This window comes from Athene noctua, chromosome 5, assembly GCF_965140245.1.
Source record: "Athene noctua chromosome 5, bAthNoc1.hap1.1, whole genome shotgun sequence".
In the NCBI taxonomy this organism is placed as follows: domain Eukaryota; kingdom Metazoa; phylum Chordata; class Aves; order Strigiformes; family Strigidae; genus Athene; species Athene noctua.
Genome location: NC_134041.1, coordinates 1,528,496 through 1,550,437, shown reverse-complemented (window position 1 = coordinate 1,550,437; position 21,942 = coordinate 1,528,496). Strand labels below are relative to the sequence as shown.

General features: G+C 46.6%; 1 protein-coding gene across 7 annotated transcripts in view; it reads left to right on the top strand.

The window, feature by feature from the left end:
• LRRC7 (leucine rich repeat containing 7) overlaps positions 1–21,942 on the top strand; it is a 172,999-nt gene that overhangs the window by 143,706 nt on the left and 7,351 nt on the right. For 2 of the 7 annotated variants that reach the window (XM_074905991.1, XM_074905988.1), the window contains 8 exons: positions 235–346; positions 569–749; positions 1,718–3,395; positions 5,145–5,294; positions 9,655–9,774; positions 14,612–14,830; positions 16,133–16,225; positions 18,736–18,810. In XM_074905991.1, coding sequence (XP_074762092.1) covers positions 235–346; positions 569–749; positions 1,718–3,395; positions 5,145–5,294; positions 9,655–9,774; positions 14,612–14,830; positions 16,133–16,225; positions 18,736–18,810 — 2,628 coding nt within the window. Of the gene's footprint in view, positions 1–234; positions 347–568; positions 750–1,717; positions 3,396–5,097; positions 5,295–9,654; positions 9,775–14,571; positions 14,831–16,132; positions 16,226–18,735; positions 18,811–21,942 lie in introns of those variants that run through there. The other 5 variants (XM_074905990.1, XM_074905989.1, XM_074905992.1 and 2 more) reach the window with 5 other exon arrangements.

Sequence of the window (21,942 nt, the reverse complement as noted above, 5' to 3'; positions counted from 1 at the left end):
CCATCTGTTTTGTCCACATTTTCAGAATGAACACATCACCATAATTTTTACAAGTATTTATGTAGGACTAATTAGAATTTTCAGCCGACAAATCAGCATGATTAGACACTACCCGTATGGTGGGGTTTCAGTGTGTTGTCACGTTCATGAAAAGAAGGCTGTGAAATGTTTGTTCGATGCAGTTTGAAGTGGATTCTGTTTCCTATGTTTACTCTCCGTTGTTATATTCCTCAGGATGCCTTTGGACATCCTGCCAGCGAGATGAGGATAGGGGAGCTTCGTCCTTCCATGCCAGAGACTCCGTTGTACCCACCCAAACTTGTTCTTCTGGGTAAAGATAAGAAAGGTACTGACTTGACTTACAACCTTTCAGCTGAAAGCGTATGTAATGTACACAGACACGTTGCTTGAGATGTTCTACACGCCACTCTGATTTTAAGACATAGTACGTGCATATTTGTGCACACGTGTATGTATAATATCCATAGTATCAATCTACAAATGTATTTTTCTGGAGTTTAGTTTTCGAATATCACCTCCTGAAAACGTTTGCTGTGTTTTGTTTCAGAATCGACAGATGAGTCTGAAGCAGATAAGATCCATTGTCTGAATAACAGCGTTTCCTCAGGCACTTACTCAGACTATTCCCCTTCCCAGGCTTCCTCAGGGTCCTCCAACGCGCATGTTAAAATGGGGTCCTTGCAGACAACGGCTAAAGAAGCAGTGAATAACTCTTTGTGGGGGAACAGGTGTGATCATCTTTCTTACCACAGCTTCTGGTTGCCTTTCGTCTTACTTTGTCATATGCATTTAAAGTGATCATATACTACCTGTTAAGGCATTTGATTAACAAAATACAAGGTTTTTACCCCAGTTTCACAGAGGTGTACGTAGCTACTCAAAGCCCAGGCTGTGCAGTTGGCCACCTGTTCATACTCTATAAATGTCAGTAATTCTACAGCTGGTTTTTCAACTGCGTGCTAAAACCATGCATTAAAAGCACCGAGTAATTGAGCTGTAGTTGTTCTACTCTGTGTGGTCCTGACCTTCAGCTGGCTTTAGTTTAGCACAGATAGCAGAGCCAGTGTCCCTCAGATTATTGCTGTCCTGAGGCTCACTCTGCCCTGGACCTCCAAGAACAACACAGTTCTTTGAAAGTTGTCGTTTGCACTGGCCATCAGCAACTAAAACCGCTCTCGTACCGTCCCAGAAACACCCTGCCCTGTCTGTCCCTGCCATAAATCACCTCATGTAGTTCTGTCCGCAGGCTCTTCCCCGTTGAGGAGAGGCTGGGGCCCGCTCACTGGAGATGCATAGTGAGGACATGGGCAAACTGAATCTGGTATTTTTGTTTTAAAAAAAAACCAATGTAAGTGTAAAAATTCTTCCCTTGTACTCATAGAAGATTATTTTTAAATCAGGAAAATATGTTCCGCAGGATTTGTATGATACATGGCATTGAGCCACCCTGGACTTTTGACTGACTTCTTAGTTTCTCTGCGTAGGTACTTAGAGAATCTCTACTCCAGCACAAGAACCTGCTGCAGCCATCCAAGCCAAAGCAGCAGCACAGGGTGCACGTCTGGTAGTACGATCCCAGAGCCAGAGTGTAGATGGGGGAATGTTAAACTGCTTTAGAACTGCATCTTTCTGATGCCTGCTTCTGCGCTGCGCCGGAGGGCATTTCATCTTGTTCCTTTTGGTTTGGTTTTTGCAGGCTGGCACAGTCCTTTCCGCAGCCCCTTGAAACAAAGCCATTGCTGAGCCAGCGGGAATCCGCTCCGGCGGGGAACCTGCCGCCGCGCCCCGACAGGCGCCCGCTGAGCGACACCTTCGCCGACAGCTGGAACGACAGCTCGCACTACGATAACACGGGCTTCGTCGCGGAGGAGAGCGCCGTGGAGAACCCCAGTGCCAACCCCCTCCTCAGCTCCAAATCTAGAAGCACATCCGCGCACGGACGCAGGCCCTTGATTAGACAAGACAGGATAGTTGGCATTCCCCTGGAGCTGGAGCAGCCGACGCTCAGAAACACACACGAATCTGAAGTGCCTCCTCCCAATCCTTGGCAAAATTGGACCAGAACCCCTAGTCCTTTTGAAGACAGGACAGCTTTTCCTTCCAAACTGGAAAGCACCCCCACCACCAGCCCTTTGCCTGAGCGGAAAGACCACATCAAAGAGTCTCCTGAAATGACTAGCACTTTCACTCCGGGAATAGCATGGGAATATCACGATTCAAACGCTAACAGAAGTCTCACAAACGTCTTTTCCCATATCCACTGTCGCCCAGATCCTTCCAAAAGCATTATTTCGATCAGCAAGAGTACGGAACGGCTTTCTCCCATGATGAGGGATTTAAAAACTAACAAATTTAAGAAGTCGCAAAGTATCGATGAGATAGACATTGGTACATACAAAGTGTATAATATACCCTTAGAAAACTATGCATCTGGTAACGATACTGTAGGAACCCACGAGAGGGTGGACAAGCTCCTGGGCCCAGAGCACGGCATGCTGAGCATGTCCCGCAGCCAGTCGGTGCCCATGCTGGACGACGAGCTGCTGACCTACGGCAGCGTCAAGGTGCAGCCGCAGCAGAAGTCGTCCGTCACGAAGAAAGTCTACCAGTTCGACCAAAGCTTCAACCCGCAGGGAGCAGTGGAGGTCACAGCGGAGAAGAGGCTACCGCCGCCTTTCCAGCTCAACCCCGAGTACATTCCCCAGCAGAGTAAAAACCTGCCCCAGGATCTGGTCAGCCCCAGGGCCTACCGCGGCTACCCCCCCGTGGAGCACATGTTCTCCTTCTCCCAGCCTTCGGTCAACGAGGAGGCGGTCGGTGCCCCCTTCACGAGCCAGGGGGCTCGGCAGGGCTTCCTGAGGAGAGCGGATTCGCTGGCCAGCTCCACCGAGATGTCCATGTTCAGGAGAGTCAGTGAGCCCCACGAGCTGCCCCCCGGCGACAGGTATGGCCGGCCTCCGTACCGAGGAGCTGTGGAGCGCCAAAGCAGCATCTCGGTCTCTGAGTCTCAGTTCCTCAAGAGGAACGGCAGGTACGAAGATGAGCATCCTTCCTACCAGGAAGTGAAAGCCCAGACTGGAAGCTTTCCAGTTAAAAACCTTACACAAAGGAGGCCGTTGTCTGCAAGAAGCTACAGTACAGAGAGTTACGGCACATCCCAAACCAGGCCGGTTTCAGCGAGGCCTACAATGGCAGCTCTGCTGGAAAAGATACCGTCAGACTATAACTTGGGTAACTATGGCGACAAGCCTTCCGATAACAGTGATATAAAGACAAGGCCTACCCCTGTGAAGGGAAATGAGAGCTGTGCTAAAATGCCCGCTGACTGGAGACAACAGCTACTTAGACATATAGAAGCTAGAAGGTTAGACAGGGTATGTTTGGCATTTCTCTGCAATTAATGCCTTTAGTTGTGTGTTTCGGTATGTCAAACTATTTGCACGTACAGTGGTAACCACCAGAATTCCCAGTAATGAAATTCCTGCATTGGTGTCAGAGGAACTGGCCCGCAGAGGGGTCTGGGGGTGCTCAGAAGCAGCTGGAGTGAGGGGTTCCCGGGTAAACGAGCAATAAAGAGTCTCTGCACGACTCGCGCACCACGGTGCACGTTACTGACGTAGGAACCGCTGCAGCACTGCTTGAAATAATAAACCCCATAAAAATCTCTCCTTACCGACAGCTGTGAACGTGCTGCTGAAGGCCACCACCTCAGTAATGATTTGAGAGCTTTAAAAGATGTTGGCTACATCTTTGCAGTGAAAGGAAATAAAAAAAACCATCACAGATAAAAAGTAAAATCATGTATTTTAGCTTTCCTGTCACTGTTAGTGGAGGGATTTAAGGGTGCCTCTTAACTCTGAGAAATATCACTGGGTATGCACTGCCACTGTTTCTACCAAGCAATATGATTATTACTCCTGTTAGCAGTAGGAAGTTATGCTTATTTACCTTCTATACAAAACAGTACAAGTACTGTAGTGCATGATTTCGGTAATGACCTTGACTACTTAATGCCCTACTTCATGAATCGGATTTACTTCGTAATCTGAAGTGGTTGTGAAAAATTACTGTCGTGAGATGCGTAAGATAGTTTCAAAATGTGTCCATATACCTATCTGATGCTAGATACTCCTGAGTTTGGTGTTACTATATTCATCACCTTCCAGTTGCTCAGATGTGATGCATATTAAAATATCGTTAAGGATCAAATGGGTAAACTTTAAAAACGGGCTCGAAGGCTGAAGCTTTTCCCTTACTTCAGCTGGTTTCCTTGTGTCGTGTAAAACCGATTGGAAATACCTGATACCTAGAAAAAACAGTGCGCCCCGAGCAGAGACGTTTCTGGGGGAGATAAACACTTCCCAGATGCTGTTTGCTTAAAGAAATATCTTTACGTTTAGTGCACAAGGTGCATTTGCTAACGAAATACTTGAACTCCTGGGAATCTGGCCCTGGTGGTTTCCCCTGCTCAAGCTGAGTTCCCAGTAACCCCTGTGGGTCCCAGCGAGCTAGTTCCCAGTTGCAGCAGACGATGAGCGAGGCTCTGAGCAGCCGGCTGCCGGGGGGAGAGGGCGCTGGGGGAGGGCCCGGGCAGGGCCAGGGCCCGTGGCCCCGCTGTGCTGGGCCCCCAGAGCTTGTCCCGACGGGCAGCTGCCGGGCAGGGAGCTCGGCAGAGCTCGTGGGGTGGGGCAGAGCCCCCCTCTGGGGGGTGCCCTCCTCTGGGGGGTGCCCTCCTCTGGGGGTGCCCTCCTCTGCCTTTGGTGCCCTTTGATGCTAGATACTTGTTTTCTGGCCCGTCAGGGCTTGTGCAGACGTACCAAAATTCGGCCGTATTTGCAAAATAAAGACTTGTACCATGTTATATACTGCAGTTTTCAAACTACAGATAACAACATATCCCATCTGCTGTCAGCGTTGAAGTCTTTTATGGTACCCATTTTATGTATAACTAGCAATGTATTTGCTTCCGTGTGACCCAGTGCATGCCTCAAGAAGCTATTTATTTCTCGGTACTGTTTGTTTGCTTAAACTAAAACTTTGTGAAATTAACCATTTATGTGTGATACTTAATTCAAGGAGCATGTGTGTTCATATCCTGTCACGTGGTTGTTTCCTCTACTCAGACCGCTGCTTACAAACACAACACAGTTAGCCTTGGCATGCTGCACTCTGGAGGGTTTTCAGCAATGCATGCCGGCAGAAGCATGACTTTAAACTTGCAGACTAAATCTAAATTTGAAAACCAAATGCTTCAAGAGCTACCTCTACCGAAAGTAAGTATGGGATAGCCAGCATATACCAGCATTACCAAATAAATTAATAATACTCCTTGCTTTTTCCTGGTTTAGCTTTTGCCTATTACTCATGCTTATACTATACACAATCCAAAAAGCAAAGATGATGGTAATACGGTTTTCCCACTCGATAATCTTGCTTTTTGGATTCGGTAGCTCACGTGGCTGTCATTACTGCTTTCCGCTCTCGTCTTACAGACTCGATCGTTTTCTCAGTGACTTAATCTGTGCGCAGAAATGGAGAACGTGTTTTGTTTTGTGACTGTTGGAGCTTAGAAAAATTAATGTAGAAATGTTGAATGTGCGTTTAAATAGGCTCCAAGGGATTTTAATATTTGAACGTTAATTGGGTATGCTGTAATAGTTTTGAGTACGTGCCTACCACACCTAAACTAATTTTAAATTTTTGTTGAACAGTGCCTATAGAAAGAAAGCAATTTTCTCTTTTTTTTTTTTACTGTTTATTTTACAGCTCTTAACGATATATTGTTGATGAGTACATACATACAAAATGATATCCAAACAAACGTTTGATGGGAAGAGCACACATGACAAGGCAGAGAGGGACTTTGCTGAAGCATTTTCAGGGTAGCAGAGAGGAGACGCCGAGACCTTGCCCTGCGTCACGCGCGGCCACGGCCGAGCCGCTGCAGCAGCCGGCCACAGCCCCGGCCAGCGCTCACGCTGGGGGGTGTAGTGCCTGGAGTGGGGGGCATCGGCCGGTGCCTTGCTGCGTTAGCAGCAGGAGCTCCTGGTACAAGTTAGCAATGTCCCCGTGAGTAATTAAAGGGTAACGGAGCACGGATCCAGGCGCTGAACAGGGATCGTCTGCGCTGTTCATTGCTGGACTGGCCTCAGGTGAGGTTTGGCCCGGGCCAGCTGGCTCCCTCCCGGGCCAGCCCTGGCCAGAAATTTCCAAAGGAGGGTTCCAATGCCCGATTTATGAGTTTAGATCCAAGGCTGGTTAGAAGAGCAAGATAATCTGGTCGATGTTGTTGCCATTAAATTGTGCTGGTTGGCCAGAGGAGAGTCCTTAGCGCTGCTTGGCCTAATCCTGCAGGCACACACGTTGCACCCTGGGGTGGGAGAGCAGCACACCCCCCCCAGCTCACTGTCGGGTTTCTCCGGCCGTAACTTACTCCCCATGCACTGTTAACTCCATTTACACCACCCATTCAGCTGTCCCTGGATTTAAACAAGTCCTAATGTTAGTGTGTGCTTCTCTGTTGTGCAGTTGATGACATCTTAGATCAAATCTTAACCGTAGATGTGTGTGTGTTTGGGCACGGACAACTTTCCACTGTTGGTCTTACTGTTCTTTTCTTTCAAAGAATTTGTTTGTCTGCTTGGGTATACACTGATTCTTATCACAAGTCCTTGAAAGAAGTCTGTGTGGTATCAACTCCAAATACTGGTACTATTTTTCTACACGCATTTAGGGATAAGGTGTTATATATCACTTTGGGAATTTTAGGCTTTAGATGAATATGGATGCTAATATATGGATGTCTGAGGAAATTAATGAAACGGTTTAGAGTGACGTGTTTTGGGGTGTGGTCTTATGTGAATTATTTTGCTTTATATTTCACCAGCATTTCATTGCTACATACCCATATAAAATGTGATGCTGAACTGCATGAAGGGGGTGTATTCTCTTACTGTACTGTTTGGGAAGTAGTGAAAAATGATTGTTGAACAAATAATATGAATGTTTAGTATTGTTTAATTTTATTCTTTCATGTGTTCAAAAGAATTTGCATTTCTTAATGAATCCAGGCCACAGCAGCTTAATGTTTACCTCTCCTTATTCCTTTCTTGTGGCCTAGATTCAAGAGAGTAATGAGTGAGGTCTAATTGTCCAGTGGAAGATCAGGAAATCAAGTATAGCAATTACTTACTTTGAGAAAGTTTATTAGATCGATTCTGCTCCATGTATAAAATGTTTGAACTGCTGCTTTTCATTTCTTACCTGGACTTAATGGATATGTAGTTTGTTTGCAGTCTGTCCGAGTTCTGTAAATGAATAATATTGCAAGTAGGCAAATTCATTTTACTGCAGAAAATGAAAAGAAAAATCTGTTATTGTAGAATTTTTCTATTTATTGAAAAAACAGACAGCACCCTTATATTGTTTTTTTTTTCCATTTTGAGTGTGAACTCACCTCTGCAGATGTAGTCAGTCACTTGCAAAAGCAGCACAGCGTTGTCTGCCATGACAAAAGAAACACTTTTCAGAAGAATGCTTTCGAATTCTGGCATCCATCTCCCAGTTCTTTTAAACATTTACGGTTTGGTGCACGTCATTGTCAGAAGTGCACAGTACCACCTCCCTTTAGGAACAATCAGCATATTCACAGGTGTCACTTAGGAGGGAAACAGAAGTTCCCGTGGGAAGCTGCCTCACTGACCCCCCTCGGGTGGGGGCACCCAGCGTGTTTTAGAAGTTGGTCTCGCGGGGAGGTGAGCAGAGCTGCAGCACAGCCTTGGGCACCTCGGTCTGTGGGCGCCCTGGAAGGGGTGACTCACATCACAAAGATGATGGCCTTGCTTTTTCGTTGTTTATTATTGCTATTCAGAGGAGAAACTTTTGCAATTGTACTTTTTCACTGTAGAAGGTGTTTACTGCGCTGTCTCAGGTGACGTACCCCCTGTTTGGGGGGGTTACGGGGGGACGTGCAGCAAACAGGGCAGGATGGCTGGTTCGCGGAGAGCCCAGCCTGGGCCTAAACTGGGACCCAGGTTCTGATCTGTGGGCAAAGAGGGCTCAGCGTGCCCTGGGCTGGGGAGCCCCAGGCAGGGGCTGACCCGGCACTGTCCAGGCAGGCTGCTCGCAGAGGCTCTGCCCTGTGGCCGTGTGCCCGCACACTGCTCGGGGCCCAGATTTGCCAGTGCTGGAGCGGTGTGCTGCCAGATGGGCACTGGGACCAGTGCCTCCTGAGCTGGGCAGGTAACCTCGGGAAAAAGTGCTGAGGTTGCTCTCCGCTCTCCGTTGTTAACGTGTGTAGAGCAAGCTCTACAGGGAGGTCTTGTAGTTCAACAGGGGAAATGTTTTATTAGTGGGTTTTAACATAAGGGGAACCACATTTTTTTTTTCCTAATTTTTCGAGAAGACTTCTTGAATGTGGGAGAATTATAATGAAAGTTTTCTTTGATTTTAAATAATTAGGGTTGAATTTTTCTACTTAACCTTCGAGGAGTATGATTTAAATCGCAATTTACTTCTGTTTACTTTTAACAGCTTTTTAAGCTTACAAAAAAAACCAACCTTTTAATCGACCAGTTACCAGCTTTAATACTTCAAAGCAACAATTTCATTTGTTTTTCAGTCATCTAAAGAAATGTTTCTTTTTTTTAAAAAAAAAAATCTGAGCTGAAGAAGAAACTGCTTGAATGACAGAGGGGAAGCACAGACTTTTTTTGGTTTTCTTTGCAGATTACCATTAGTCAGAACTGAATAAGCAGTTCACTGACTAAGCACTACATAACCCTGAGAGCTGCCAGGGGTAGTACAGTGTTGACATTCTGGAAAGTCTGACACAAAAAGCCATAGCCATGTTAGCAAGATTTCCAGCTGCGGTAAAGAAATACAGAGACGGGTAATAGAAAGCCAAGAGGGGACAGAAAAAGTACACACATCCTCAGAAGTACTGAGAACAGGAATAAAATAAAGAGGGGGAAAAAGTGACCAAGAAGAAATATGTATAAAATGAGAGAAAAGTGAAAAATATTGACAAAAGCATCAAGCTCATTTAGGAAGCTTTAAATGTATGTTATGCCCATTCACATTCAGCAAGGTATTTAATTCCTGGTTATACTGTGTGTAGGCTATCCTAACAAAACCAGCCCTAGCCTAGCCAGAGCTCTAGTACACGGAGCGTAGCTCGAGATTGCCCTTCAGGAATATTTTCTGAAGGAAATATAAGCATAGAATTTAATCTCGGTAGCAAGTACTTAATAAAAAAGTTTTGGGTGCTTGAATGACCATTAAGAAAATTTCAACTCAAATAATTAATGGCAGACTGCGTGTTTAAATATGGAACTTTGCCAAAATTTGTTTCTCTGAAAATAATGAGTTATGTTAAATTAATCTTCTCTTTTCTCTCACCATTCATTATTCTCATCATTTCTCTTATATATCTTCCGAGATCTCCTGCTTGCAGAGAGTCCCACAGCAATATGATTACACGTTAATGAAATACCGTAGAAATGTAAAAGGAATTCCATGTTAGCCGTAGCGTGTTACAGTTTAACTGGGTTGATTACTGAAACAAATATGAAGAGAGACTTGCCGGTTGTGGTGTGACAGTGACTAAAGGCTGCCCTACCGTTTCCGCCACAGACCCCATCGCAGCAGAGCAGCATCCTGGACAACGGGCAGGAGGAGGTGTCTGTGAGCAGCCAGTGGAACCCCTACCCGCTGGGGCGGCGGGACGTGCCGCCCGACACCGTCACCAAGAAGGTAAGCGAGGCTGCTGCCGTAGCTGCCGTCGTCCTCTTCTCCCAGCCCATCACTGGAAGGAGGAGAACGGCTTAAAGAGGTTTGGGAAACACCTGCTTTTCTTTCAGAGTTCAAAGCAATAATCATTATGAGTTAAGGGTGGTGTTTTCATGCCGGCTACCTGGGTTTGCGTTTGTTTATGCCGATGCTGGTAGTTAGATGTGTTGTGTGTGGAAAGGGCCCGGTGGGCTTGGCAGGTGTGTTGCTGCACGGATCAGACAGCCGTCGGCTCCTTCCTCTCCTGAAGAGCCTTCATTCAGATTTTTCCTTTCAATGTCATTCTTCAGATCGTGACAAAAAAATAAACGCGTTGAGATGGAGGCCAGCCCAGTGTCTGCGCAGTCACAGACGTTCTGGCAGAGGCATCCTGGGCACACATCATTTGCTGACAAACTCACTAGAAAGGCTTCTGATTTCTAGTACCTTGTGGCAGTGGATATTAAATTCCAGTGCTTGGATCTGGCCCGTCTCGATGAAAACACTGGCTGCTCTCTCCCAGCCCCAGCTCGGCTCTGCTCATCCACTGAGAACCTGCCGTGTTTAGATGCTCTCATCATAAAGCTGCAGAACGGAGGGTCCTGACAAGCTAAGCTGTGTTTGCAAGCAGCTTTAGAAGGCGGAGCCACCCATGTGAGCCGTGATCGTTAGGGTGATTGTTACCTCTGTGGAGATGGGCCCTGCTCCTTCCTGAAGCAAAGCCCTGTGAGTGAGTAAAACCGGTGTGAGAGTCCAAGTGTGCACACGGATGACTTCCGGAGTGGAACGAACTGTCAGCTCTGCTGGGCAAATGTCTCCCTGCTGGCTTCGCATCTTGTTATCCAAGGCAGTTGCAGAAGCAGTAGCCCTCGCCTTCTTACAAACGTAGCGATGGGATACACACATGCAAGAGAATTGCTTGAAGGTGGGAGACAGAAGGCACCGCACCTTGACCTGCCCAGGGACTCCTGCCCAGGCACGGGAGGGTGAGGAGGAGGGCGCCCTGACAGTTATTCAGAGGGTTTCTTTATCCTCTGATGTGCAAGAAACCAGGATAAGGCATTTAAGAGGAGTCGCTGCTTATCTCCACTGGCATATTGGGATGAACCTGCCTTTACCCATTCACACAATCTAACACAGTCTGTGTCCTGCATTTGTGCATCATTGCTGCTGTTATAATAAGAAACCGCAGATTCTGTCTCGTTTTGAGTATTTCCGTATCTCGCTGCTCAGACGTGGTAAGTACAAACATTGCATCACTGTGCTGAAATCTGCTGAACTCAGTGGAGCAATCCATTGTTACATCCGTTGTCAGCTACTTTAATTATACTGTAAATATTGGACGCTGAGCTGAAAATAATTAACTTTTGTGCTGGATGTTAAATGAAGAATACAAATGAAATTGGGAGACAGTCTGCATAATAGGGAATTTTTTTCTGCAGAATGAATAATTCTCATTTCCAAGAAAGGCAGCTTATCCACCTCCAGCAAGAGCCACAGTGTGAATACACAAGAAGTAGTGATACAATCTCTTCAAAGTCTTTTAACAGGCGTGAGAAAATGAATTCTGAAAATTGTTTACCCACCATCCTCAGGAGGTGGTTTGCAGTGTGCTGTTACGACAACACTAATCCTTTCTCCGTTAAAAGTGACCTCACGTGTCTTGGTTTTCCAGCATCTGGGGATTAAAATACAGCCATTATTTCAAGTCAGACTCGGAGGATCTTCTATAAAGTCCAACATGGCAAAAAGTTAAATGATGTAAATAAAACTTGTAGTATATATTGTGTTTTTCCATGACCTAGCAGGACTGGTGTGAGTGGGCTCCTGCAGGGCAGAGTCACTCCGTGGTGGAGCTGCTCTTGGGGAATCGCTGGAGGAAGAGCTGAGACTCGTTCTTCCAGGAGGATGGGCTGTGTGCTCAGGCTGCTGTACCTCGTGTATGGACACGGTAATACGTGTTCTAAAGGTCTGCTATACGTGTAGTGGTGGTGGTTTGTGTGTGATAGGTGGGGTGGGAATGCTGCACAGTCATCGCTGCCTCGTCATGTGGGGGGTGAGTGGATGTTTCTGTCCTTTTTGCTGTTCAGAATACAGATTAAATGCCAGTTTTATTTTAAGTAAGATCATTATGTGATCATCCCATAATTTATGGGATATTTCTCTTATGGAGAAGTCGGATATTTTAGTCTTCAGATTGAATAGTCCAGTGATTTATTACAAGACTACAGCGTTTACGCTTCCTGGACAACGACTTTTTCTGTCATGCCAACAAGAGAGAGGTCAGCTACGTGCCTGATGAAATCACTTGTATTCCGTGTTAGCTGCTCCTTCCTAAGAAGGGAAGGGGTAGAAATGTGGTGGGGGATCACCAGAACGGATCCTGGACATGACTCCTTAGGAAAAAGAGGGGTTGAAGCGTGAGGAAAGAGATGGAAAATGAACAGAGATGAGGCCGGCCGACCTGGGAGCAGGGTGACAGCCCTCGAGGAGGAAGAGCTGTGCAGGGATGTGTAGGACTGTTAGTTGGCTGCTTCTGCTGCAGGATCACAGCAGCCCCCACGGAGGCTGTAACGATCTCGGAGGATGGGGAAGGAGCGTGTGCTCTGGAACCGGAGGGAAGCAGCTGCCTCTCAACAGGGATGTACAGAAGTGTCTGAGACACCATTTCTCTCCCTTTCTGACCTGGGAGCATTTCTGTTAGTCACGACTGAGAGCCTGGAGGCTCTTTCATTTCCAGCATCTGCTGTTCACTACAGAGGTCTTTTAACTTGATAAAGAAGATTTGAGGTTTTTCAGTGAAGAAGCACATATTTTTTTTTTTTTTTTTTTTAATTTGAAAGAGACATCTTTCTCTGAGGCAGACAGTGCACCTGCTGTGGTGGATCTGGGGTTGTATCTGGGGCAAACAGAAGCATTTATGACATTCTGCTTTTTTGGGATCCTCTTGTGATGAGTCTGACACGACACGAAGCACAGAACCGTGCTGCCCATGGTCACCAGCTCGCCTCGTGTCTCCGCGGTGCGGGTGACACGGATTCAGCAATCTGCTGGGGCACGGCTCGTTGCCGCAAGGGAGTTGATGAATAGCTAAAAAGTCTGTCTTGAGCATTTTCCTTCCCTCTGATCGTGGTTGAATTGAAGATCTCCCTGACCTGTAAAGTGGGATGTTCACAGTACAGGCTGTTCTTGGTTTCTCAGCGTCTGTTAAGCACTTTCCCTGACGCAGGTGAGCTGTGTTTCCAGAAGAGTTTTGGGATTGAGATTTCTCTGTCGTTACTCGCCTTGAGACTGTCCCCCTTGTACTAAACTGAAGAACTGTCAGACACGTATTCTACCTACTCCCTTTCTTCATGTGTCATCAGCAAAAAATAAGACAGAGCAGATCAGTTTTGCTCGCAGTCACTGCATGTCTCGCTGGGATTGTGTGTTCAGTGACACATCTTGGAAATCCATTGAGATGTATTTTTGCTATGGCAACAAGCAATTAATTCTAATGCCCTGGCTGCTCTGACTTCCGAGGCTGGATGGTTGGCCAAGGGGTAAGAAATGTTTTGATCCTTTGCTGTATTAAATTTGATCTTGTCAAATTTGATAGAGTCTCACAAGTGGTGGCTCTTCCATGCAGGATCATAAAGGTTCATTAGCACCGAGGATTAGACCTTGACGGCGAGATGTGATTGGGTCTCTGGCTGGTGTAATCTCAATGTGAAATGTCATTTCAGTGGGTCTGATTTGTCCGTAGAGACTTGCAGATATTGAGGCGTGCAGTCGTAACGCTCCTCCACGTTCAGGCTGTTCAGACACTAGCACTGCTTGATGGGCACGTGTAATCTGAGCACTCTCAGTAGCAGCAGTGCGGTATTTCATGGAGGTAATAATATTTGATCATACAACGGAGCATGAATTTTGCTCGTTCCCTTATGGTTAAGTTGCATGTGATTATTTATAAGCAACAACAACCAAATCCCGTAAATACGAAAAGGATAAAAATGTCTCGACTGAATTTATTTTGCAAAGATTTGCCTCAAATATTTATGTAATCCTTGTGCTTAAACAGTGTGTGTTGAAGAGTAAGCAAGTATGCAACTTCACCATGTCAGGAACCAAATCCAGAAAGCAAAGCTCAGCTGTTAGACCCCAACTGCAAACGTGAAGGGCGAGGGGGATGGAGGGGGTGGAAGAATCATAGCAGTCATCTTTTTTTTTTTTTCTGAAAACATTAAAAGGCCAAGTCAATATAATACAGTATTTCACTTAGATTTACAAAATATTAGGGTTTCAGATTGGTAGAGATTATCATAGAAATTTGTTAATTTGATTATTTACCTTTTGTAAAAGCCACATTTGTTCCTAGGACGAGGCGCAGGATTCAATTGATTACACTTTGCATACACAGTGCACAACACTGGCCAAAACCTGTATTTGTGTTATAAATCTTACTCCAAATCATCCTCAGGAAAAAAACCAACAGTGTCATCAGAGTGTGCTGTGATGAATAATCCACCCTACTGCAATTTATTCCATGTTTTCAGTTGACAAAACATTCTGAGCAGAAGCGTATGTCATGACATGAGGAAAAACCCCCCTTTCTGTTTATGAAGCAGACTGCATACAGCTAATTTCCCTCCGCCTCCTAGGGGCACTGAATGCAACGGGCCTAGCCTTGCTGCTTTTAATCACGGTTTTTTTCCAACTGTGGTCAAAAGGCAAACCTCTGATATGATTTAAGAGGTTTGCTTTTACTTGACTCTGTAAGTTGTAATAATTGCTTCTTTTCAGCTTCCTGAATTTCTGGCCTAACGGGTTACGTTACCCACAGGCAGGTAGCCATATCCAGACTTTAATGGGATCACAAAGCCTGCAGCATCGGAGCCGCGAGCAGCAGTATGAAGGAAACATGAACAAAGTCACCATTCAGCAGTTTCAGCCACCACTGCCTATTCAGATCCCCTCTTCGCAGAGCTCTCGGGCGCCTCAGACGGGGCGGTGTTTAATCCAAACCAAGGGGCAGAGGAGTACAGATGCCTATCAGGAGCAGGTGAGAAAGCGTGTCTATAAAATAACACTTTGACAAGAACTGCCTGGGTTTTTTCTGGGCTGTGTAGAGCAGGAAGAGGGAGCCTGGGGCGGGAGCAGAGGGCAGCTGAGCCAGGCGGCGTGGGGAGTGTGGCTGAGCTGGAGGCAGGGAGCAGGTCTGTCCTCTTCCCTGCCACTGGGGACTGATAGTGGGGTTTTTTCTTGGCTTGACCAAGCAACATAATTTGGCATTGAAGTTCCTGAGCAGAGCTGACATCGCTGGCTCATTATTTGCAGTTTCTGCCCATTCCCCAGTAACTGAGCTCAGTGCTAACCGTGCAGTGTTTTTGGCAAGACGCTGATCTTCCCAGGTGTGGGTTGGCTGCTCCAGTTCAGCCTTGTGAGAGGCCAGTGACAGCGCCAGTGCCCGCAGTCTAACAAAGCGCGTGCTGAGGATTTTTTTCATTAAGTGGTCCTGTCCCCATGACGTCTGGCCTTAATGACTGCAATAACTGTTTGGGTCACCTGACTTGCAGAATAAGGTTCAGAATCATTAGCAAACCTTTCTCTTGTGTAGAGCACCGGTCACTCCACGCAAGCACCAGCCTGTGTGAAGTCCCTGAGTGCTGCATTGAGATTCAGAAGCAATTGCTTGTGTGGCTCAAGTACGTGCTCAGACTGGCTCAATGAACAGCCATTAAGCCACACTGAAGTCGTTTTTATTTTATATTCAGTTACCCAATGCCATTTAGCATCATCCTGACTAAAAGATAAGAGTCAGCACTCCTTCCTAGAGTAAGGTGCTTGTAGAAGTGGTTGGTGCTCGGTGCAGGCTGGTGGCCCTGGTGCTGACCATGGCCTGGAGATCTCTGAGCTTCAGAATGCCAGTTCCTTGGGTTTGACCCAAAAACAGCACCCGGGGATGCTGCACGTGTGGCACCATCTGGAAAAATAGAAGTGCATGAGATGAAGCCTCACTGACAGATTTATCCTAGTGATTAAGTGAAAAAATTGGCCAGTGTGAACTGCTCTTTCACAAGTCTGAAGGGTTTTTCTTCTCCTTGGAAATAAAAATATTAAATATATGCAAAAATGCATGCAGCACTGTGAATATTATAGTATCATTGCAGCATGCTAAAAATCATGAAAATACTTTCAGTTTATAACAATATTCTACGGCGTCTTACTGCGTTGTGCGGTCAGCTTTGGAGAGGGTCGGCTCGTCTCGGTAATGGTGAAGTGGGATGTGTGTGAAGCAGATGCCATTCTTCAGATGGGCTTTAGTGCTGGCATTGACTCATCCTGCCGTATCTTTTTAACCTAGTTTTGTGTGAGGATAGAGAAGAATCCTGGCCTTGGTTTTAGTATCAGTGGTGGAATAAGTGGGCAAGGAAATCCATTCAAACCTTCTGATAAGGTAAGTTACAAATTTCTCTCTAAATGGTCCTTATTTTAGAGTGCCATGTAGTGGAGACGTAGATAACATGAGTGAAACTTTTATGTACTTCTGTTGTGATAATTGAAAGAATTTTTCCCATAGTTGGCTTTTTTTTTTTTAATTAGGAGAGCGTTGTTTGCTTTTTTTTCCCTGGTTAACGAAGATGAGAGAAACAAAACAGAAATCACGTGGGTGTCTGCCTTGTAGTCCATGTACAGGATCATTTTTTAGACTGTTTTCCCTCCAGAAATCATGTCTCACTTTTTTCTTGTAAAAGTCAGTATGGGCCCTGATTAAACTTTCACTGTCATTAGAGGGAACACTAAATCAGTGACAGCATCACTAGGTAGCTGAAGTGCCGGGGTTTATAGCAGCTGTGTCACATAAAATGGGCCGGGCCTGCAGGAGCTCATCGGTGCCTTGCAGACACCGTGGCAGGCAGCTCTGGGTTAGAAACGTCACCACTATGGCACAGGGTGCTCGGGGAGACTCACTGGTCACTCTGGGACTGACCTGTTGAAGAGGTTGATAAATCTCTTTACAGCAAAAGGAAGCTTAGAAAAAATAGAACATCAGGTGATTATCAGCTACGCAGGGCTTTAGGATTAGGAAATGGACTCTTAGACTTGTGGATTTATCTGTTCTGTGCAGTAAAACTGGCTGGAGTTTGCTGAAAAACAAGTATTATGGGTACCTTTCTGCTCAACACGTTCTTACATCCTTTGATAATACTGGATTCAGTTTTAAGAGGCAGTCATCACTTCTGTGAATAGTGAGAAGGTTTGGCAAATGATGAAATTAAAACTGTCTTCTCAAAAACTTGAGATCGGTGTGCAAATTAAAAAATAATTTCCCCACCACTCTGAATTACAACAGAAAGCTAATCAAATTGTAAAATACACTCGGAAATATGAATCTAACACAATCTTAATTCCTTTCAATCTTCTCATTGATAATCCCTGTTGTGAACTTCAAGAATGGTTCCATTTAAGGTGCATAACTATCAGGTGTCTTAACGGCTAGGCCTTAAAAGATACTCACTTCTGGTGTCCTCCTCTGAGGTGGCACACTAGAATTACACTTCATAACATCAGGGTCTTTTTTTTCCACAGTTTAATGTATGACATTAACATGAAGCTATACTTCCACTGTCTTATCACTTGCCTGAAATTATTAAAGCAGAGTCCGTATCCCCCCGTGAGGGTGTCTGCACCGGGAGTACGTGCTGTGCGGTGACAGCCGTAGATAGATTTAATTTTACCAATAACAGAAATGCAGGATTGTGTGCTAAGGGAGCGATAGGGCGGTTATATTGAAGGAATTAAAAGGGGTTTTTTAAGTGTTGTGATGCTTCCCACACCGCTAAATCCGATTTATCCTGTGTTAAGCGGAGGAGAGCCGTGCTGTCTCGCCGTGCGCCCGGCCGCGGGGCACACGCGGTGCTGTTGTGCCTGTCGGGTGGGACGGGGCTGGCACGCTGGCGGCACGGTGCTGAGGGGCCAGGGGGAGCGGGGAGAGGCCCCAGAGCCCTCAGTCCCTTTGAGTGGCAGGCTCGTGTCACGCCTTGGTGGCACGTGGGTGAAAGAGCGGCGCCCGTGGCTCTGCTCCGAGGAGCTGGGCTGGGGCAGGGCCCTCGGGAATCCCGGGCAGCCCCTTGCTCCGGAAGGCTCTGAAATCCCTCGAGGGAGCACCTGGTCTGCGTGGTGGCACCAGGCAGGGCCCGTCTCGGGGGTCTCCGGCAGCGATGTACGTGGCTGCAGTTCAGCCTGTGCTCGGGTCTAGAGCCCGCTTAAAGGTGTTTGCCCTGGGCAGCAGGGTCAGCGCGGCGCGAGGCTGAGGGGCGGCACTGCGCGGGAAAGAGCGCGGGTGTTCATCATCCGGGAGCTCCGTCTTTGGTCTGGGGGTTTAGTAACATACGTTACTGAAATTCTGAAAAAAAATATCTAAAAATATCCTTTACTACCTAACAGCTTTTCCCCTTTTAAAGTCCTTCTCCCCTCAAGAGACGGGGTTCAGTGACAGTCTTACGGACCTTTGTGCTGAACATCTCAAGGGCTGAATATCAACACTGCTTGTTAGAAATATTTTTTAACTTTTTTTTTTTTTTCCCTAGAGGAAGTAAACAAAGTTTACTGTATAGATTACAGTACGCATTATTCTAATAAATTAATGCTTGCTCCATTGTAATTATCCCTGACAACCCTGTATCTCTTGCCCTATTCATATAGGACATTATTTTGTGACGTGGAATCTTAGTTTCAAATGGCCCACGATTATATTTTTATCAGGTGATAACTAGCGGAAGGTCACGTAGAGCTGCTACTAACCCATCCCGGTGTTTGATTACAAACAGATTAAAGCAAGAGTTTAGTGGTTAGACCAGTGCCAGGGAATTGAAAGCCCCCAGACACCCAGTTAGGCAGACACCTGTATTTTGGGTACTAGTTCTTGGTGATAGCATCCTAACCTCTGTTACTTCTGACTTATAGGGTATCTTTGTTACTAGGGTTCAGCCTGACGGACCAGCCTCCAGCCTGCTCCAGCCTGGCGATAAGATCCTCCAGGTACGGATGGCTTTAACTGCTTTGTGACTGAACTGACTCTTTGCCTCTTACAAGTACAATGATACTGTTTGCCCTGCCGGTTACCTGCGGGTTTGGTTGTTGTGGTACTTTAATGCCGATTTATACGGGTGCTACTCACAGTGCTTCTGAGAGCTGGTCTCGGGAGGAGTAAAGCTGTCTGAAAACAAGCTGAGGATGTGAAAAAGGGGCCCTGGGGGTGCTGGGTGACAACCCCCCTGACACGCGTGGGGAGTGTGCTGAGGGGCCGCGGCGCGGCGAGGCGCCGGACTGGCCTTCGCTTCCCAGGGATAGAGGATACGGCGCGTATCCTTACACCTGCACCAGCCCTCTGGGAGGGAGCGGCACTGCCAGAGGGGGTTAATGCTCACAGTCTGTCACAGGAATCATCCAGGTGACACAGTTGAAGCTAAAAATAATCCTTACACGGTATCCAGCTTTTCCACACGAACAGCACAAGAAGACGCAGGGAGACGGAGCTTTACAGTGTGTTTGACAAGCTTAAGTACGTGACAAAGCAAGGTTTGTAACCATCACCTCTGCAGCTGATGTGGCGCTGGTGTAAGGAGTTACACAGTCACGCTTTTTGACAGAACTGTGACTGTCAATATTTTTGCCTCTCCTTTGCTGCCTCAGCATTTTTGAATGCACGCGTGTGAAAACAGCCGCCACTGGATCCACTGCTGGATCATGGAAGCATCTGCAAGATTTTACAGAGAAATCTCAGCATCTTGCTTTCTTTTTTGTTTCTGTAACAAATATTTTCTGTATTCCAGTGAACTTTTCAAATAGAAAGACAGGCTATTCCTGAACATACCTTTCAAAAATTCCTCACTGACAGAAACAGCTGTCCCCGTAGAAAAGGGTTTTCTACCATGTCCTGCAAGGTTGTTTCTTCCTCCTTGTTAGGCCTGGAAAATGTGTTACCACTGGCAGCAAATAGTATTACTTCTGACAAAAGGAAGAGCCACTGTAGTTATCGAAAGGCTCATAACAGCTTTCAGAGCCGTTCATGCTGATCCAGGGTGAAGGTTAACTGTGTTTTAATCGGGTGTATGAAGGAAGTCGGCAAACCAAGGATGTTTCTAACATCTTTGGTAGCCTCTCTCCTCCTGCTTCCCCCTCTCCTTGGCCCCCCCGCCCCTCCTGCCCGGCGCAGGCCTGCAGTAGTTACCAGCTTTGCACTCTGCAACAGGCAACTCACCTTTAATTGCTCGTGTGTTCAAAAACGGCGAAATACAGAAAACAGCGAAGCGAAAAGAAATACAAAATTAGCTAGAGAGACTTAGAATAATCAGGGTGCTCTGTTGAAAACTGAGCTTAGTAACAGAGACAAACACAAGTAAAACGGTAAAAAGTAGCAGCAAAGTAAGGTGAGGGGGCTGTGTGGGGGCAAGCAGCGGGGCTGCGCCGTGGAGCGAGGGCCGTGCAGGCTGGCCACCGGCCCTGGTGCCATCAGGATTTCTGCTGAGGGGCACAGGCCCCCAGGAGCGGGGATTTCTCATGTTTCAGCCCCTGTGCCTAAAATAGGAGCATGTACACGTATCTGTACGATCAGCGTTCAGGTACCGCTGCGGGGGTTTTCAGGGAGCAAATTTCACTCTCCTAATTTATTCATCACTTACGTTGATGAAGTTTTGTTTGACTTTGCACTCTCAGTCATTCTTGTAGGCTTGTGGATCAGTCTCAGCGGAGTTTCTCATTTGTCACTGTCTCTGGCAAGAACATTTTCCTTTTGTTTGCAATTACTTCTACCCATGCGTAGTCCCGGTTACCAGGCGTTGATTTATATCGTGGCAAGTAAAAAGTCAGCCATTAATCTCATGAAAGAATTACCAGAGAAAAAAACCTAACTATGATGAAGGATATTTTACTTCTTAAATAGAAGCAATACCTTTAGCTGAAAGTATCCAGTTCCCTTGGCAGTAAGAACCTGAAATTATCAATACTCACTGGCACCACTTCACCGCCCTTTTCCACTATTACTGTCGCCTCTGTTTGTGTTTATCTCATGAGACAATCCCCTGCCAGAGACTAGAGCTTCCTCATACCAGTTACTACGTAGGAGAAGGTTTTTCTTCACCCATAATCTTTCCTCTTCAGTGGCTGCAGCTGCCTGCACCTCTTGTCCTCCACACCAGTTCCTGCTGGGACTCCAAGGAGGAACCGTCTTCCTGTGTCCCTCGGGCTTAGCCCCTGTGCCCTCACACTCTCTGCCCCGTGATCTGCGTTTCGTGTCATCGCAACCTTCGTGCTGCAGCCTCTCCCTCCCGCCGTGTCTGACTTCTCCCCGCGGCTGGCACCGTTGGGTGTTGCCACGGCAGGGGACCCCCGCCTCGATCCCCGCAGCTCGGTCGCTCAGGGCTTGGCAGGGAGGCGGTGTCAGAGCAAGGCTCCCGCGCACATTTGGTTAAACGTTTCCATGGAAGAATTTCCGTAGCAGGATGTGTTCGGGAGACACAGTAATATTGCTGTCCTGTGTTTATGTGTCTCCCCGAGCAGTTTTGGTAAAAGACGGAGGGGAGATTTAAAAATTAAAAGGCTTGAAATTCCCTGGGTGGACGTTCCCAGCTCGCAGAGAAGCTCCCTCAGAACGCGGGATGGCCTGAGGCCTGTTTGTGCTAGAGTGTCGGTCTGGTCCTTGCAAGTCCAGAAGCCCACGGCCCTGCTGGGATCCTGGGGGGAGCAGGCTTGTTGTATCTTTTCTTTCTGTGTCATAAGCTTCTAAGGTATTTTTCTGAGAGGTAAGAATGGTTTTTCTGTTACAAAATTAGCAGCAGTTTTAGCAGATGACTTTTAAGGAGGAACACAGCTGTACTAAATCAGCAAGGATCGGGCAGCTCTGTCAGCCCTGTCCTGTAACTGTGCCACCGTTAAAGGCTGCCCCTCACCTCTAAGATGTCTTGTTTTGGTGGCTCCGTGATACAGCTAAAAACCTTCTTTTTGTCTAATAATTAGACTTAAATAATAACTCCATGTGTAAGTATATATGCGGATTTCACAGCGTGTTTTGTGGGGAAGGTGTGAGCACAGCAGGAATGAGAGGTAGATTACAATTATCATTTCTTTGTCCCTCTGGGTGTGGCGTGCTCAGGTATTTTCGGATGTGGATCA